This window comes from Grammomys surdaster, unplaced genomic scaffold, assembly GCF_004785775.1.
Source record: "Grammomys surdaster isolate TR1022 unplaced genomic scaffold, NIH_TR_1.0 233, whole genome shotgun sequence".
Taxonomy (NCBI): Eukaryota; Metazoa; Chordata; class Mammalia; order Rodentia; family Muridae; genus Grammomys; species Grammomys surdaster.
In genome coordinates this window covers 5632006-5649689 of record NW_021604678.1, presented here as the reverse complement: position 1 = coordinate 5649689, position 17684 = coordinate 5632006, and the positions used below count along the sequence as shown (strand labels likewise).

The 17684-nt window shown below is 40.5% G+C and overlaps 1 protein-coding gene across 2 annotated transcripts in view; it reads right to left on the bottom strand.

Annotated features, from left to right (window-relative positions):
* Window positions 1–275: 275 nt before the first annotated feature.
* Window positions 276–17684, bottom strand: part of Prkg2 (protein kinase cGMP-dependent 2) — a 91370-nt gene continuing 73961 nt past the window's right edge. The window contains exons 15-19 of one of the 2 annotated variants that reach the window (XM_028773703.1): window positions 14039–14202; window positions 9987–10109; window positions 9027–9089; window positions 2785–2851; window positions 276–1018 (exon numbers count right to left, since the gene is read on the bottom strand). In XM_028773703.1, the coding sequence (XP_028629536.1) occupies window positions 923–1018; window positions 2785–2851; window positions 9027–9089; window positions 9987–10109; window positions 14039–14202 (513 nt within the window). In that variant the 3' untranslated portion in view covers window positions 276–922. The remainder of the gene's footprint in view (window positions 1019–2784; window positions 2852–9026; window positions 9090–9986; window positions 10110–14038; window positions 14203–17684) is intronic. The other variant, XM_028773704.1, reaches the window with a different exon arrangement.

Genomic DNA, 17684 nt, shown 5'->3' with positions numbered 1-17684 from the left:
TCTCAGAGTTTGAAAGAGTCAGCAACGTTAGCGATCAGGATTTGCTATGCTTTGTCTTTGGTGGGAAGGAAATGTCCTTAGTATTTCATCCACTGAGTTGTCTACTTTGGTAGTGGAAATATTTTTCTTTTTAACGTAAGATAAAACCTTCCCAAAGGCCCATCATTTAGCCATACTTTCCAGACTATTTTAAACAAAGTTTTTGATAAATCTCTGCAGTATCACAACTGGCCAAAGAAAAAGGAATGGTTTTGCTTTATTTTTTGTAAGTTATTAAAAATGATATACTTATCCAATTTGATTGACTGGCCTTCTTTAGTAAGTGGCACCACTCACTAATATCCAAATGTTTCCATTTTCCTTGATAACACCAAAAATATATTAGTATATTTGTAAGTTGAAAGAAAATAAAATTCATGGTCTTCTATTGACTACCTAAGATGTCTAGAAACCATGATTTGTGAATGTCGCATATATCCCTGGTGTCTGTTGAGCCCTAGAGAGATTCTTCTAAAGTTGCTCAATAGTCTTCCTTCTATCTGGATAACTTAGGTGCTCAAGGACAAAAGCCATATTTATTTTATTAGGATTCTAGGCATGAGAGTATGATTTGGAGGGAGCAATAAATTTCAGAGAAAACTATGTTATGCCAACAAAAATGAATCAGACCATGGAAATGGAAAGGGCAACCTTTGACCTCTGAGACAAGTACAGAATGGAATACAGGAATAATTCACAGCATCTAAAGGAGGTGTTTTCATTCAGAACCACATCCAGCCACTCTTCTTCCCTGTCTATCAGGGTTTTCTTTTCCATAATTGTCTTCCAGGTGACCTGACAATGCTTTGAAGAGAGGAATAATCAGCATTGTGTCACTGTTCCTCACAGTCCTCTTCCAGGGCACGGCAGCGTTTTTCTCCTGTCAGAAGTCTTTATCCCAGCCTGACATTTCATCTGGAGGCACCCCCTTTTCAGGAGGATACTTGTCAAAGTAGCTGTGATCTATGGGGCCGCTGAGCTAATGGAGACAGGAGAGAACAAAGGTGAGGACAGGGGTGACAGAGCATGGCAGTACATCCAGGTGAAGCTTGGATGTACCCAAGTGCTGACCTCACACTGGAGCCTACTACATATATTACATGTTATTACATATTACATACTACATGTTACACATTAAATATTACAAATTACATATTACACATTACATAGAAAAGATGACCAGTTATCTGCATCGTGTCCCACACAGTCTCCGCATAGTAAGATAATCTCATTAAAAGCAAGTGATTTTATCGCTGATTACATTCATCAGAAGCGGTGCAGCAGGAGGAATTATATTCTAAAGAAAAGGTGAAATAAATACTCTCTACCTTCCTGTATCAAGTTAAGGAATGTTTTCAAGACAAATATCTTTTAAATATTAAAATTTATCAGAGTTCCTCTTGCATTTAAATTTCTTGCCAGATTTGAGCAGTTACGGTATGGTATCCCTGTAAAGTATGCAAAATAGTGGACAAATGGACAATCCTAAATCTTGGCGGCATTGAAATGTCACTAGGGAAGTTAAATGACAGTACTACACTATTTTGTGGCCATAGTTTGAAATTCTTTACTTAAAACAAATTACAGACCACCTAATTAAACAATCAGATTTTTCAAAAGCATTGATGACACTGTTGTGATTTACTGTGGGTTACTGGGCTTTGTGGGCACCTCCTGGGATTGTCACCACTGTGGCTAGTGGTGTCATATTGGACAACATAGGTTGAGAGAAAGTGGAACACCACACGACTCAGGAGAAGTGTGTCAAGAACTAATAGGTCAGCGTTCTATCAAATTTATGTGTGCTGTCTGAAGGAATCATGGCAGTCCTGTGCCTTCCATTGCACATTCGTACTTCAAAGGTTTTCACCAAAGTTAAACAGTTATGGAGAATTAAATTTCTAGTCTTACATAGTCACAAAAAAATAAAATGTGACCTTCCCTAATTTCTTGGAATACATTAACTATAATTTAAATAGCATACAAGAAGATTTGAAATCTATTGATCATTTAAAGCATGCATGCACACACACACACACACACACCAGTGCACAGCTTCTCATACACAAACACACTACAGTGCACAGCTTCTCATGCACACACATATACACACACACACACTACAGTGCACAGCTTCTCATACACACACACACACACACACACACACTACAGTACACAGTTTCTCATGCACACACACCACAGTGCACAGATTCTCATACACACATAAACGCACATACACTACAGTGTATAGCTTCTCATGCACACACACGCACACCACAGTGCACAGCTTCTCATGCACACACAAACACACACACACACTACAGTGCACAGCTTCTCATGCACACACACACACACTAGAGTGCACAGCTTCTCATGCACACACATACACATACTACAATGCACAGCTTCTCATGCACACACACACACTAACTACAGTGCACAGCTTCTCATAAACACACACACTAGAGTGCACAGCTTCTCATGCAAAAACTGGGTCTTCATGCTCATGTGTTAAGCACTTTTCCCGCTGAGCCTGCTCTCCAGACCCAGCCATATATTTAAGTTTCTAGATCACAATTAGCAGGACAAACTCACCTAAAAGGGAGTATTTTTAAAAAATCTAAAATCTCTTACATGCATGTTCTCTCTCCTTTCCTCCCTCCCACTTCTCAACCCCTTCAAAATTTGTTTTAAAAAGCTAGTTCCTAGAAACTAATTGAGGGAGTGTTCTAGAAAATACCATACCTCTCTTCGTAAAGGTGACGGAAGGCTCCGTGCTTTCAGCCCCTCCCAATTAAAACCATTTAACCACCTAAAATGAAAAAATATGGAGGTTGTTACTCACATAATCCATGATCACCATGTTAGCGTATATCTGTTGATCCATTATGTCACTCCCTACCTCTAAAAGTGCTGCTGGGAGAGCTGAAGTTACCAAGGAAGGATGCCTTGACCCACTTCATATTCAACCCATGACTACTGGGCACTCACATTGCCCAGCAGTATTTTCCTGTCGCACTTAGGCTCAAAACTTATAGTGTAGCACCTCCTCAGACTTTCAGAACTTTACGCCCATCTGTATAAGATTAATTTATTTTATGTGTACAAGTATTCTTGTTGCCTGTACGCATGCAGACTCATGCAGACTTGTGCAGACATGCACCCTCTCTTGAGCATATCCAGCTCAGAAAAGGGCATCAACTTCCCTTGATCCAAAGTTATAGATGGTTGTGAGCTACCGTGTGGGTGCTGGGCACTGAATCCAGGTCCTTAGCAAGAGCAACAAGTGCTCTTTACCACAGAGCTATCTAGTCCCGGTGTTTCTGAACCTTCCTAGTGCTACGACCCTTTCACACAGTCCCTCATGTTGTAGTGATTCCCAACCGTAAAATTATTTTGCTATCTCTTAACTGTAATTTTGCTACTGTTATGAATCATAATGTAAATATCTGTGTTTTCTGATGGTCTTAGGCAACTGTGAAAAAGTTGATCAACCCCAAGTGGATTGTGAGCCATAGATTGAGAGTCACTGCTTTAGACCCTACCCTTGATTCTTAACACACTGAGAGGTAATGAAGCAAAATAAAACCACAACAGAACAAAATTCCAAAGGCCCATAAGAAAATGATTCATGATCCATCTTCAGCCCATTTGCACCGCATCCCTGCATTGCCTTTTCTCCTGAACCGAATGGGCTTCCTTATCTTCTCCCTAATGCCAGAGTCTCTGCTACATGCTTGACGACATCATCTCTGGTTATTGCTGTGGTTCTTCTGTCCTGTACTGTCATTGCTGTCCCTGCTTAGTTATCACACAGAAATGACTTCATTCTTACAACAACAAAGCACATCCTTTGTCCTAATTTCCTCTCCAATTCAGTCTGCTTCTCTCCTTCACTTTGGAGGAACAATGGCCCCAGGAGTGTTTTTAACCAGTCCATCCAACCACTTTCTCCTGAGTACTCTTCAGTCAATTCCGGTTTCCTCCAGCTCCTCTAGCGCCTACATAGTCCCAACAGCTAAGCGTGCTACAGTGAGTGACGTGTGGCAATACTGAGTGGAGCTGACAGCTGGAATTTCTTTTATTCACATCTATATCATTAATGTAAGCGGGTGAGTCTGGTCATACATGTCATAGTAGACACTGAGAGACCTCCCTTCTCCTGCAGACCTGTCTCTTGGAATCTAACAAAGAACATGGAGCCAGGCAACTCCCCACCTATTGATTATTAGTTATTAGGCTATTGATGTCAATTTAGCCAGGCAGCAAACATGTATGGAAAGACAACTTGTCCCAAGTATGAAAAAATATATATTTTTATTTTGGTAAGGTGGTAGACAAAATAAGTAAATATCACAAATGTTTGACTTAAATTTAGACACTAGTAAGTGCCAGGAAGATGGAAGAAAGCAGAGTGGTAGGTGGTATTGGGATGGGGCGAGCTTGGAAGGATTGCTCCCCACTGGGATGGTATTTAAAGGATGAAGAGAAGAGAGAAGCCATACAGAATTCTGCATCAAGGACCTCCCAGATGGAAGAGGCAGGAGTTAGCTGAGATACGAAATGTAAAGGAAGTAGGAGGAGACAGATACCCAGGGGTTGCAAAGATCATTAGGATGAGAGGTGGTAAGTAACTTCAAGGAAACAGTACATGGAACATTTTTCCTTACGAAGCTCATGGTGATTGTGACAGCATAGAGAAGAGCTTCCTGAGCTGAAAGCAGACATCTAGCATGGTAGAGGGAGGGAGGGGAGCAAGAACCCCATTAGCTGAGGCAGTAGTGTTAATACTAGTGATTACTGTTGTTCTAGTGAAGAAAATAGCCTTGCATTTTTTAGAGGATTCGCTGCAGTTTGACTAACAGCAACATTTGCTTGGGGTGAGCGACCATTCACTTAATCTCAGTGTTCTGTGACAGGCTGCATCACATGTGATGCAGGAGACAGGCTGTGGTTGTATGCAGTGCAAGGGCAGCACACACTGGTATGTGAACAATATTCAGCAGAGTTGCGCTGACATGGACAGAACAGAAATTCCTTTCAGGAGATTTATAGACACTGTTCTCAGTGTTATGTTAAGGGGTTTGGTTTATCCTCCTGTCAGGAGTCATAATTACATCGACTCAGCTTCACCAGCTTTTCTTTGTCTTTGGGAGAAAAGACTGATGCCCTGTTTCCAGGTTAGCTAATAAACCTTGAGTAAAGATGATGCACACATTGGCTTATTTATAAAGGAGATGTTATACCTAAGCAGACTTTTATTTTAATACAAAGCTAGAATGAAAAGTTTCCTTTTAAAAATGAATTTTGTTTTACAGAGGAGTAGGAAAATCTAATACAAACATTAAAAAGAGTTTGAGAAAGATATTACTTTATTATTTTAAAGTAGGGTGCGTGTGTGTGGAAGGGTGTGGAGGTGTGTGCACACATAATAAAGAGGCCAGAAAAGGCCGTCCGATGCCTTGGAGCAGGACTTAGAGGTGGTTATGTGCTGCTGACATAGGTGTTGGGAACTGAACTCATGTCCTCTGCAAGAGTGGTTCGTGTTCTCAACCACTCCAGCCCCTAAAAGAATGTTGTTTTTAAATTTTAAGAATATGCTTGGTAGTAAGAAAGTTATAGACTTGGAGATTTGTATAAAGTTTAAAAAGCTTTTTATCTAGAACAGTGTTTCTCAACCTTCCTAATGCTGTGACCCTTTAACACAGTTCCTCATGTCGTGGTGACCCCCCCACCATAAAATTATTTTCGTTGCTACTTCATAACTGTAATTTTGCACTGTTATGAATCATCAGATAAATATCTGACATTCAGGATATCTGATTTGCAATCCTTATGGGGGTCATGACCCATGGTGGAGAACTGCTGATCTAGACTGATACACATAGACACACACACACACACACACACACACACACACACACACACACACACACCCAAGCTCATCCACTAGCTTGGTAGCTTGGAAAAAAGCTCCAGGAAAAGAGAAAATTAGGATGAAATTCTGTTTTCCAGTTCAGAGAACACCATGCAATCTATTGTATCTTGCCAACTGTCCCCTGCACTCTGTCCCTGAAGCTGTGTGTGGCAGAAGGAAGCCTCCTTATTACAGAGAATGGGCCAATCAACGTCGCTGGAAGGAAAAGCAATATCATCAGTTTGCTTGTGTATCCCACCACAGTCTGCCTGGCACGTTTGGATGAGCTTCAGGTAAAGGAGAGGAGGAGGGTAAGGCTGGAGCTTCTCGGCATTTATGGTCACTTCTGTTTTCCAACCACCCCAAAGCAAAGCTTGACAACTCCTTAATGAGAACATGGGGGAAAACAGAATAAGAATCACTGTAATTGGTGGGACACTTGTCATTATGAATGGTGTGCTTATGTGTCATTTCATAATGAGAATAGAAACTGGTAACAAGTTTGGGGTGCAAAGAGAAGACAGATTGAATTTTAAGACAAATAATGATCTTATATCTAGAACAGTGTTTCTCAGCCTTTAGTTGAAGGCATCCCAAAGAATGACAAAGAATAAAGTATTACAAGCACTTTAATGTCTATGAAGTTCCAAATAAGTCTGTCTTGTGTCTCCTTCCCTGATGTCTCTCTCTCTCCCTCTTTTTCTTTTTAATTCACCTTGTGGGGAAGCTTGGTTTTACAATGGTGAACACGTGGCTTTGTTGCAAGGGAGATCATGAATTCATACAGCAAGAGTGGCATCTTAGGATTTATTTATTTAGTTTATTCATTTCGCAGCTGCAGTTAAAGAGAACAAATAGCCACATGCCTCCCACTGTGTCCAGGCTGTTGATGGTCCTCTAATTCCTCAGTAAAAAATACCAGCAGAGTGTGGGAGTAGGGGGAGGGGAAGGGCTTTGGGGGCAATGCAAGAGTTTAGCATACACAGAACTCCAGATTTTATCCTGATCCCCAGCACATGTGCACAGAAACATCAGCCCCCAATCCAAGAGGAATAAAACCTTAGAGGTGTTCTCATTTTTGAAAGTGAACATGTCAGCATATTCAAAGGCTTACAATAATAAAAATTCTCACATTTGTATGTGGATCGTCAAGGTAGAGCCACAAGTGATATTTTGTCTGTAGATTATAAGCAAGATGGAAACATCCTGAAAATTCTAGGACTTCTCAAAGATTGATTTAAAACCCATAAATCTTAAAGGTTCAAAATGCCACATTTGAATATTTAGTCAAATTAGAGGGGATGTCAAGGAAGTTATCAGGGGTCTAAAAGCTGTTAAAGGGGAATGCTGGATCACCATGAGATGACTCCAAATTGTGGGTCTGTGCAAATCAATGGACTCCAACAGAAAAGTAAACTGAGGTTCAGAGCTTAGAAACTCATTCAAGGGAAGGTGTATTTTAAACAAATATGTAGTATTAGTTAAAACTGAAATAGAATAGGAGTGACTTACGATATATCACACACTGACAAAAACTGACATGATTTGAAGATACATTAAATAAAAAGGGTTTAACAACTTAAAACTACCAAACACCATAAGTAATACCACAGTCAACTGCTCTCCTGGTCTTGGGGGCTGTGGTTCACAGCCACAGCCTGGCATTTTTAGTCATCACTCGCTGCAGGAAAGGTTTTAAGGAGTCAGGATATGGCTTCTATGGGGGAGCTGTTTAGACATGAACAGGCTTTAAGGACTCTGGCGCTGGAGTCCTGCCTCGTGGTGCGCAGCCTGTAAAACCGAGGACTAGAGTTGCAGGACTTCAATTATTTTAAATGACCTGAGTCATTTCTCTGCCCGGGGATGTGACCTCCTGAACTGCTCAGAAAGCCATTAACGCTATCTCAAGCAGGATCCAGAAGCCTCCAACCTTGTACGATGGCTAGCTAGCAGGAGCTTTGGCAACCCATTGCCCTTCCTGTAAGATCGAAACCAAGAGAGCTTGTCAGTCTGGACAAGAAAACATCCCTCAGGAAAGCTGTCTGTTCATGGGACTTAAGAAATTATCATAAGCATACCTACACAGGCAGAAGCAACGATCCTGCTGGCCACTCTCTGCTTTCACCGTGACATGAGATGCCCTGCTCTGCGGTGGTCCCTTTGGCCACTGCACACTCTTATCCCTTGATGTCCCACTTCACTCGGTAATAATTGTCCCCTATCATTTATACTACACTTTGTCTCTTGTGAATTCTTTTAGTGGAGTTGTAAGGATTGAGGGTAAGGCCAGAACAAAATCCTGTCATAGTTCCTACTAAATACATCCCTTTCCAGCACCGTTAAGTACAAGCTCACTAGTCAGTGACGTTTAACAGTGGCTTAAGCTGCATCATTCTCTTCTACAACTCTTCAAGAATTATATATACCCTGCTCTATTTACAAATTCCAAGCCAAAAATATCATTTAATTCCCTTACAGAAACCAAGATAATTAATAACAACAACAACAGTGGATGAAAAACTATTTCTGTGACTTAATGATGTGACTTTGTAGCTTTTAAAATAACTTTTTTCATTCTTGACATGCATTTCCAGTACTAAGGAAAGCATATTAAGACCTATTTAGGCAACTATAACTAGCAAACTATACAAAGAAAAACTTCACCCTTGAAACACCCAAAAGTTGAAAGCCTGTAACTGAGCACGGCGGTCTCCTGAGAGGCCCTTTCATGGTCATCTCATACATATAGTGGTGGCCTGTATGTCAGTTTGATACCAGATAAGGTCAGCTGGAAAGAGGGAACCTCAACTGAGAAAATGTTCCACACCAGATTAACCTATGGGCAAGCCAGAAGGCAGCAGTCTTCCAAAGCCTCTGCATCAGCACCTGCCTCCAGATTGCTACGTAGAGTTCCCTGGATTGTAGACTACAATTTATAAGATGAAATAAGTCCTTTCCTCCCTAGGCTTCTTTTGGCCATGGTGTTTATCACAGCAAAAGAACCCTATCTAAGACACCTGGTTACTCTATGTATTTCTGTGCTTATCTCAGCAACGAAGAAAATCAGTACCTGTGTTTCTTAATGTCATTGATTCCATTCTTCAGATTCCCCAGCCTTTCTGTTGGGTTTTGCCTAAAATAATTAACAGAAGAAGTTTATAATAATAATAATAATACATGAGCAGTTTTAGATAAAAGAATACTGTTTGTGTTTGAATTCATTCACTCAATAACTTTCATCAGATCCTACTGCAGGCCAGCCACTTGACCACAAGGAGAAAACATGGCCCTTCCATGGGGGAGCCACAGCTGATGACATCTATCAGTTCTTTACGTGAGCCCTGGATAGACTTTCAATAATTACCAGCTTGCAAACTTAGTTGCAACGCTGCTAAGAAAACTGGGATAGAGTTTCATTTACATCTAAGCTGCAATCTTAGAAGTGTATAGGTATTCCCATTTGCAATTCCCAAACTAGGTTTGATGTTCTACATTTGCTAACTTTAAACCCTTTAAAAACATCTCCAAAGGTGGGGCAGGGGTGCAGTAGTGCATTGGAGTTTAAGCAAAACAAAACAAAGCTCTGGAAGTCTCCAATATTTCCCTGAAAAATGATACAAGCCGAAGGCTGAATAATTTAAAAGAAGACTGGAAGTACAATTTCTTAAAGATGATTAAGGGGCTAGAGAGATAGCTCAGTGGGTGAGAACACTGACTGTTCTTCCAGAGGACTCAAATTCAAGTTCCAGCACCCACATGACAGCTCGCAACAGTCTATAATCCCAATTCTAGATATGGTGACAATTCCTAGCCTCCAAAGGCACAAGCATGCACCTGTGCACAAACACACATGCAACACTTGTTCAAAACTATTTTTTAACTTAAAAACTTTCTTCAGTTACAACAGCAACATAAGATGTTCAAGTAATGAACTCGCAAACCTAATTGTGAAACATCTACACACTGCACGGAGTGAGCAGAAACCTTCACACTTCCTCCTCCAGGAGGTGTCACCCATGGTCATCCTCACCTGCAAAGCCTCCGGATCAAATCCTCAGGTCGCCTTGTTATCTTTCTGGGAAAATCCATCTTCTCGATTCCTTTGAGAATCAAATTGTAGGTCATCATTTGGTCTATGCCAGAGAAAGGAGGGCTGGAGAAGACACAAAATAAGGCATATTTCAGCAAGAGTCTGGGAGGCTTCAGCAACAGACTCCTCTTTTCCTACTTCTCTTTCTGCTCCATTCTGTTCCACAGTCCCCTCCTCCCTCCTTAGTTACTTTACAACAAATTGGGGTATATAATGGAAAGCCTTCAACCAACTTCCCATCACTTGAACAATACTCATAAATAATTCCTAAAAAAGAAGGTTGAAGAAGAGAGATAGGGAGAGTGGGTGTGATTTCCTTGTGTGTGTGTGTGTGTGTGTGTGTGTGTGTGTGTGTGTGTATAAGAAGGCGAGTATGAAAAACTTCCTCTCTAAGCTGACAAAGAAGTCTGAGTGGACAGAGGGAACAGATGAGACAGAGTTGTTTGTGGTCATGGAGTTCTGAGACAGGAAGTATGAAGGAATGTGTCAGGAGTGGGCAGGAGTGGGCAGTAGGTGGTGGAATGAGTAATCTTCAAGGAGTATGAGAGATTACGACCGTATCCGAAGTTTCCCGTGGGCTACAGTAAGGATCTGGGCACGGATCTGAGTCAGTGGTAGAACTGACAGCAACTCTAGTCATCTGTTTTTAATACAAGAAATAAAGTCCAGTATGGGGTGAAGCTGGCAGGCTGGGTGGTGGGAAGTTGTGCTGAAGATACTGAAACAGACATGGCTCTACCTAGTCCATGGATTATACCAATAATGACTCTTTACCAGATTTATATGTTGAAACCATACATGGGATTTTATAAAGCTAATTAGGTTGAGAGTGAGGCCATCAATGAATAGGATTAGTGATCTTCTGAGACAGGATGCTGGCTGGCCATCTTTTCCCTAGTGAGGATCCCATAAGAAGTCTACAATTAAAAGAGAGTCCTCACTAGAACCCAACTCTGTGCTGAAGCTTCCCGCTTCCAAAACTGAGAAGAAGGAAAAAAAAGCCACCAGCTTATAGAGTTTTGTGATACAGCCTGGGGTAAGACTAATGATAAAGTTAACAGCATTTGCCAACATAGTGAATTCGGTGGAGAAGAGTGAGAAGAAATTCAAGAATGATCCTTAGCCACAGTGCCCACAGAATGTAACTATTGTCTCTAAGAGAGACAAACTAGGGAAGAAGCAAGTGCTGTAACTTGGGTCTAGGGTATCCCCCAGAGACCAGATCCCCAAGCTGTATCATAATGGAGAAGTAAAGGGAACTTTTGGGAATGAGACCGAAAAAAAGGCTACTGGAGAAATGACCTTGACTGGAATATTGGGATACTCATCTCTTCCTCTTTGTGTTCTAGCCACTGAATAGTGACAGACCTCCTTTGTTACATGTTCTGTCATACTGTGTCATGTTCCCAAATCTACAGGGACAGTGAGCCATAGATTGAAACTAGGAACCAGAATAAATCTTTTCTTATTCATAAGAGACCTTGGGTATTTTGTCACAGCAATGGAAAGCCAACTGACTCAGCGGTGGTGTAGCTAGTCCCAGGGGGAAAAGATCATAGTTATGTTCCAGAACCACATGGAACTGACAGGCAGGACATTGGGTTTATGGGCCTAGCATTGAGGAAAAACACTAAGGAAGTATGTCTTGGTCCATCTCATAAGATTTATGGCTGTAGGACTTGAGGATATGACTCAGTGAGTGTTAGGTGGAAGAGAGGCCATGGACTGACCAGTCCAATGTGAAACTATCAGGAAAAATGAGAAAAGTCAGAAATGAATACAGAGAAGGAGCTATGAGTACATGATGAGGGAGAAGTGGGTCCTGTAAAGCACCGAGGAGAATACTTCAAAGACTATCCTGCTGGGTAAAGTGTGGTTGAGATGTACCCACCAAGCTGGGTAACATTTTAACTCATATATCTACCGTTTTGATTTCTAAAACATTTTTGTGTTCAGTCTAGTACAGCATTTCATTTAAAATTTGAAAATTAAATATGATCTAACCACTCTGTTGTCTAGCAACTATGCCTGTGCTATTTGGAAACCAACTGTCCTCACCTATGGCACAATAAAATAAAATAACAAAGCCTTAAAGCAAAGGTAATACATTGAGTTTCCAGTAACCTATGCTTCACTGGTGAAGATGAAGCGGGAGGCAAAGCCATTGGTTTGGCATCTTCAATATACACAGATGCATGCATGCATGAGCATATTTACAGCTGTGTTGTTATTTTCATGGTGTTCTTTCCCTGGTATCCTGAAACACTAGATCAGGACATTGAAAATGGACTTTTCTTCTGCCCTGAAAATGTCTGGCAAAATAACTTCTTTATGACGGTTTGAGGCCCCCTTGCCAATTCCAAGCTGCTGTGCCTTCTCTCCCTCTGTCATTTCCCCAATTCATTTTGCTATTCTGCATGACACATTTCCCAGGGTGACAAAGACTTCCCAGAAGCTCCAAGAACCACCATGCTAGTACCTTTCCCCTAGAAATCTCTAAGATGAGGAAAAAGAAATATTGGAAATAATCTGGGGTTTTCCACACCTTAGAAAATTTGTCCTTCTCAGTGACTACCTGAAAAATCCTATTCTTCAATCTAAATCTTAAATAATGACTATTTGAATATGGTTATAGATAATGAATAGTGATTCAGATAAAACACAGATTTTCACATCTGTTTCCTCAGTGTGTGTGGACAAAGATGTGATCCACGAGGTTTTTTAACATTTTTTTATTTAATATTGAGGCTTAAGACAATTAAGAAGAACACAGCTCAGTGGGAGACTGTGTCTTTAGAATGTGTAAAGCCCAAATAGGTTTAGGTGCTTACTGTTGCAAAAAGAAGAAAGCTCGAGACGATTCTATGAAATCGTTTTTTCACGTGATGTTGATGCTACCTCCCCGCTAATGGATCCATCTCAGCACTGACTACACAACTCTTAGTGCAGATGTCTCTAGAACTAATGTTGAGCACAGTTGGCTATAAAGTGTCATAAATCATGCGTGTGTCATGAAAAGTACGTCACACACAGAGCCAGGAGACCTGGAATCGAGTTACTGATCTCAGGCAGATAGCTTTGTGACCTACTTGTCTAACTTGTAAAATTTAAATCATAAAATAATCAAAAACATTTGAATCATAAAATAATAATAAAAATTCCTACCTTATCTTCCTCACATGTGTTTGAAAACTAAACTAGGTTATGAGTATACGTGCTTGGTAAGCAGTGAAACATTTTACGAGTGTGGACTATCTTGTGTGTACACGTGTGTGTGTGTGTCTGTGTCTGTGTGTGTCTGTGTCTGTGTGCTTGTGAATGAACATGACACTGTACTGTGTTAAATATTTAGGACTGTAGATTCATTAGTCTCAGGCACTCTTAACTGATAAAACCCATGCTGTGTCTTGGTTCTGTTCATTAGCACCTTGTAAAAGAGTTGTCAGGGGATTTGAATTTTAAACTCAGCATTGTAGCTTTCTCTTAGCATTTGTGGTTGATGACATCTGGGGAAGGTGGCAGATTCTAGCTAAATTTAGTTTGATTGATCAATGACTTTTACTGAACTAGGAAAACAGCTTTTATCATTTGTCTAAAAAGAGAAATTCTAACAAATCCAACGTTTTCATTGTTTCTATTTCTGGATCATAAAACTTTCAGATACCGAATGTGTTTCTGTAACAAAGAAACCTGCCACTTTAGGTAAACTGTAGGAATTCTATACTCCTTTGCTGTGGCTTTCTGAATCCTTTATATTTTAAATATCCTTTTCAAGCCCTGTGTTTGAAGCAGTATGAAGAGGAGAAACAACATTCTTAAAAATATTTTTAGGTAGGTACACTTTAAATTTTGTATTTTTATCATTATTATTTCGCTCGCTCAGAAGATGAGCTGAGTGAGACTGGACTGAACTGCAAGCTCACACTCTTGAACTGCAGGCTCACACTCTTGAACTGCAGGCTCACACTCTTGAACTGCAGGCTCACACTTACTTGCCCGTTAGGAGCTCATAGACCAGAATTCCCAGAGACCAGAAATCCACACTGAAGTCATGTCCTTTGTTAAGAATGACCTCAGGGGCCACATACTCGGGAGTTCCACAGAATGTCCATGTTTTTTGCCCAGAGCCGATCTTCTTAGCAAATCCAAAGTCAACCTAAGAGAGGACATCACAGAAAACTGAAGATGTTATAAAACTTATGCTGCTTTTAAGTGTCTGCTAATTTGTATGAGCTTTTATACAAGGCCAAACTTTCCTTCAAAACACAACATACACACACACACACACACACAAACACACACTCATATACACATGCACACACTTGTGCACACATACCACACACACAAACATACATACCATACATACAAGCACACACACAAGCATGCACACACAGATACACGCATATGTATACACACACATATACCATCTCAGATATTCCTTTGTAGATCAAGTTGTTGCGAAAGATTCCATCATATATACCACATTACTCTCAAAGACAATTCAAAATTCATTCTTATGCTCCCGGCAAACAGGACTAAAGCATATTTTAATTCAGAGGCTTATCTGATGGATTGAAGAGAGGGGGGAACTAATAGAAACAGGTACCTGTAAAACTCCTCTAGGGATTAAAATACTAGCGAAGTTGAGAGTTTGGGAAGGGGTCTATTGCTAAGAAAAGAGGCTAAAACCTCTGCCTAAAGATGCACTCACTGTTCACAGCATGTACCAACTCTTTCTGCACCTCAAAGCATGCCATCTTTGCCTAGTTTGCTTTGATCTCCAAACACTTGTGATCCCCACTAGAGAGGAGGGTAGTAGATTATTAGATTACATATTCTGAAAAAGTAGTCAGCACCCACTCCAGCCTAGATTTTGCTCCATGATTATCATATGGAGCTGACCATGAGAAGCTCAGAGTACTGGGCCAACTTATGCACACAGGGTCCATACAACATCCTGTGATTCACAGTGGAGAAGAAAGTATAACCTCATAGTGAGAAGAAAAGGCTAACATCCCAGAACATTAGGGAGATAGGGCTGGGAGAATGTGGGTACCACAGGGAGGTGACACTTGAGGCTGTCCCTGACTGGGGGTGAGGAACTCTCTCACAGTAAGGAGTCAGGAGTCCCCATCTCTACCCTTTAGAACATGTCTCTCTCACTTTTTCAAGCTTTTACCCAATAAACTCTGTAGAACAGCCGAGAGATGAGGCCAGGGCTTCAGAAGCCTCTTGCTGAATGAGGAAGTGTGTATAACTGAAATCCAGTCCTGTGGAACAATAGCTGGCTTCTTCACACAGGGAAGTGAGCATTTAGCCAGTCATTTCTAATGTGCACTGATTTCATTTTAACCTTCTTTACCTCCCTCAGGTAATAGGCATAAAGATTGTTTCTGGGCTCACCATACCCATTTCAAGAGCTTCATTGCACATGGATAATTTCAATAACATATCAATAATCCATGCTTAAAAATGGAGAAAGTTAGTATCAGAATAAGTTCGCACTTTGACAAGCAAGAGACACAAACCAAAGCATCTACCTCATTTGCTTGTTCAAATATTCGTGTTTAAAGAATTTGTGTTCTGTTAAAGAAGTTTCTTAGAAACTCTCCCTTTTCCTGAGACTCCTTAGTACTTACCACGTAAGTAGCAAAGATTCTGCTAGTGAAGAAAAAGAATGCAAATAACATGATTCAGAAATGAGCTTTTTCTCTTTGCCTTTATCTACGCAGCGTGACTCACAAAGATTAAATCTGAAAGATGACTGGGAATATTATAAAATTAAACTCTGTAACCAGCTGAGATGAGAACAGCTACATATTCCTCAGAGAAGGAAACAATAATGAAAGTCCTAACTAATTTTATAAAGGCTGAAATTTAAGAGGTGAGAAAGCAGTGATCATAGCTGCAATTGTATATGAGCATATACAGAAACGTTGCATTTGGTTGGGTTATAACAGCTTCTGGACTGTTTTTTTAATTACATTTACTTTCCCTTTTAAGAATTACTAGAAGTTCATTGGCTATTTAGGAGAGCTAGTCTAATTTTTGAAATAAAATACTTTAATTTGAATTGCCAGTTCAGTGTTGCAATATTTGCATATTGGCTCAACAAACTGGTAATAACTATATTAACACTCTACAAGTTATAAAATTGTATCCATTTCTTCATCTACTTGCTTCATAGATTCATACCAACTTTGATATAATACATTTGGCCAGAATAAATCAGCATTCAGAGATAACCAAAGCTGTGTAGAAGACTTCAGATTTTCTAAGTCAAGTTCTGTGCATTTTCTATAAGAAACAAGCTGCCCCACCCCACCTCAGTACCATGGCTGCACTAAGGAGCCTTTCCCCTCTCCTCTAGGCCACCAAAAGGACTTTCCACTTTCCTTTATTCAGAAACACTCAGTGAACGTCATTCTCTACCAGGACACACACAAAGCTTTAGCTCTTAAGTTTGTATCAAAAAGAAAAGAACAATAATGATCATGGAAATGTTTCATAGTGATGATACATTGTCAGGTGACAAGACGTTCCGTGGAGAAGCAAATAGAAGATTTAGGTGCTGAGAATAAGATGATACAAACAGGAGGGCCAGGAAAACACACTTCACTGAGATACACTTGAGCAGATCTGAACAGATATCTAAATAAGAGAGGACTACCGTAAATATCTGAGAAAGAAGGTCCTTCCAGGAGGAAGAGACAGCACAAAGCCTGAGAGGCAAATGCTGGTGGTCAGTTCAAATCCGGCCGAGGTCAGTGTGCCTCTACTGTGGTCCATGGAGGCATGGGAAGCAGAAGTAGAAAGGGCATGCAGGTCTGCATGGGTTTGAAAAGCATAAAAGACCGTTATGTCCTCAGAGTTCCTGGAAAGAAAGAAGTCGAGACCCTCCCCCTTTGAGTTCGAATTCTTCAAGGGAAAAAAACTAGCCTTTCAGGGATCTCTAGAAAAGCTATGCACAGTTTTTTTTTTAACTGTCTGAATTAAATTTCCACTCCTAAGGATGGATGACAGTGAGCTGAGAGGTTTTAAACATATTTATAATGACTGAAATAAACTAGAAAGATTTGAGATACTTCCACACCTGGAGCTGAGGTTGTATCGTTTAGAGAAAAGAAAAATCACCATGTGACTTCTTAGAACTGGTATCCATTAACAATGACCTTTCTTCGACCATAAGCTTCTCTTTGGGTTAGTAACATTTCTGAGATATTGGTTCAGTCACATAAAAAACGGACACAAAGTGACTCGTATAGTAAAGCCGGATGACTCATGGAGACATAACATTCCATAAAAGTATTTATGTGGCATGTTTAGGGCACCATCTTTACCTCGGGCTAGACGAGGTAAAATGGAATCTCTGTCTTTCTGCCAACTCCCGCAATTGATTTAACATTCTTCTCTAATGGACAGCAATGATGCTTTCCCCTAAGAGATGGGGGAGAGGCTGAGGTAGTAGAGGAGCCTTTTGTGAAACATCCTCTTTTCCATGGGACCAAGAGATTCACAGAAACAGAGTGCTGATTTGGGCAAGACAAGGGGAAGGACTTTATTCACAAGGCTGAACTAGGAAACATCCTTTGAGACTCATCTCCCAGCATTATCTCCTTGAAGGTTTGTTTCCCTAAA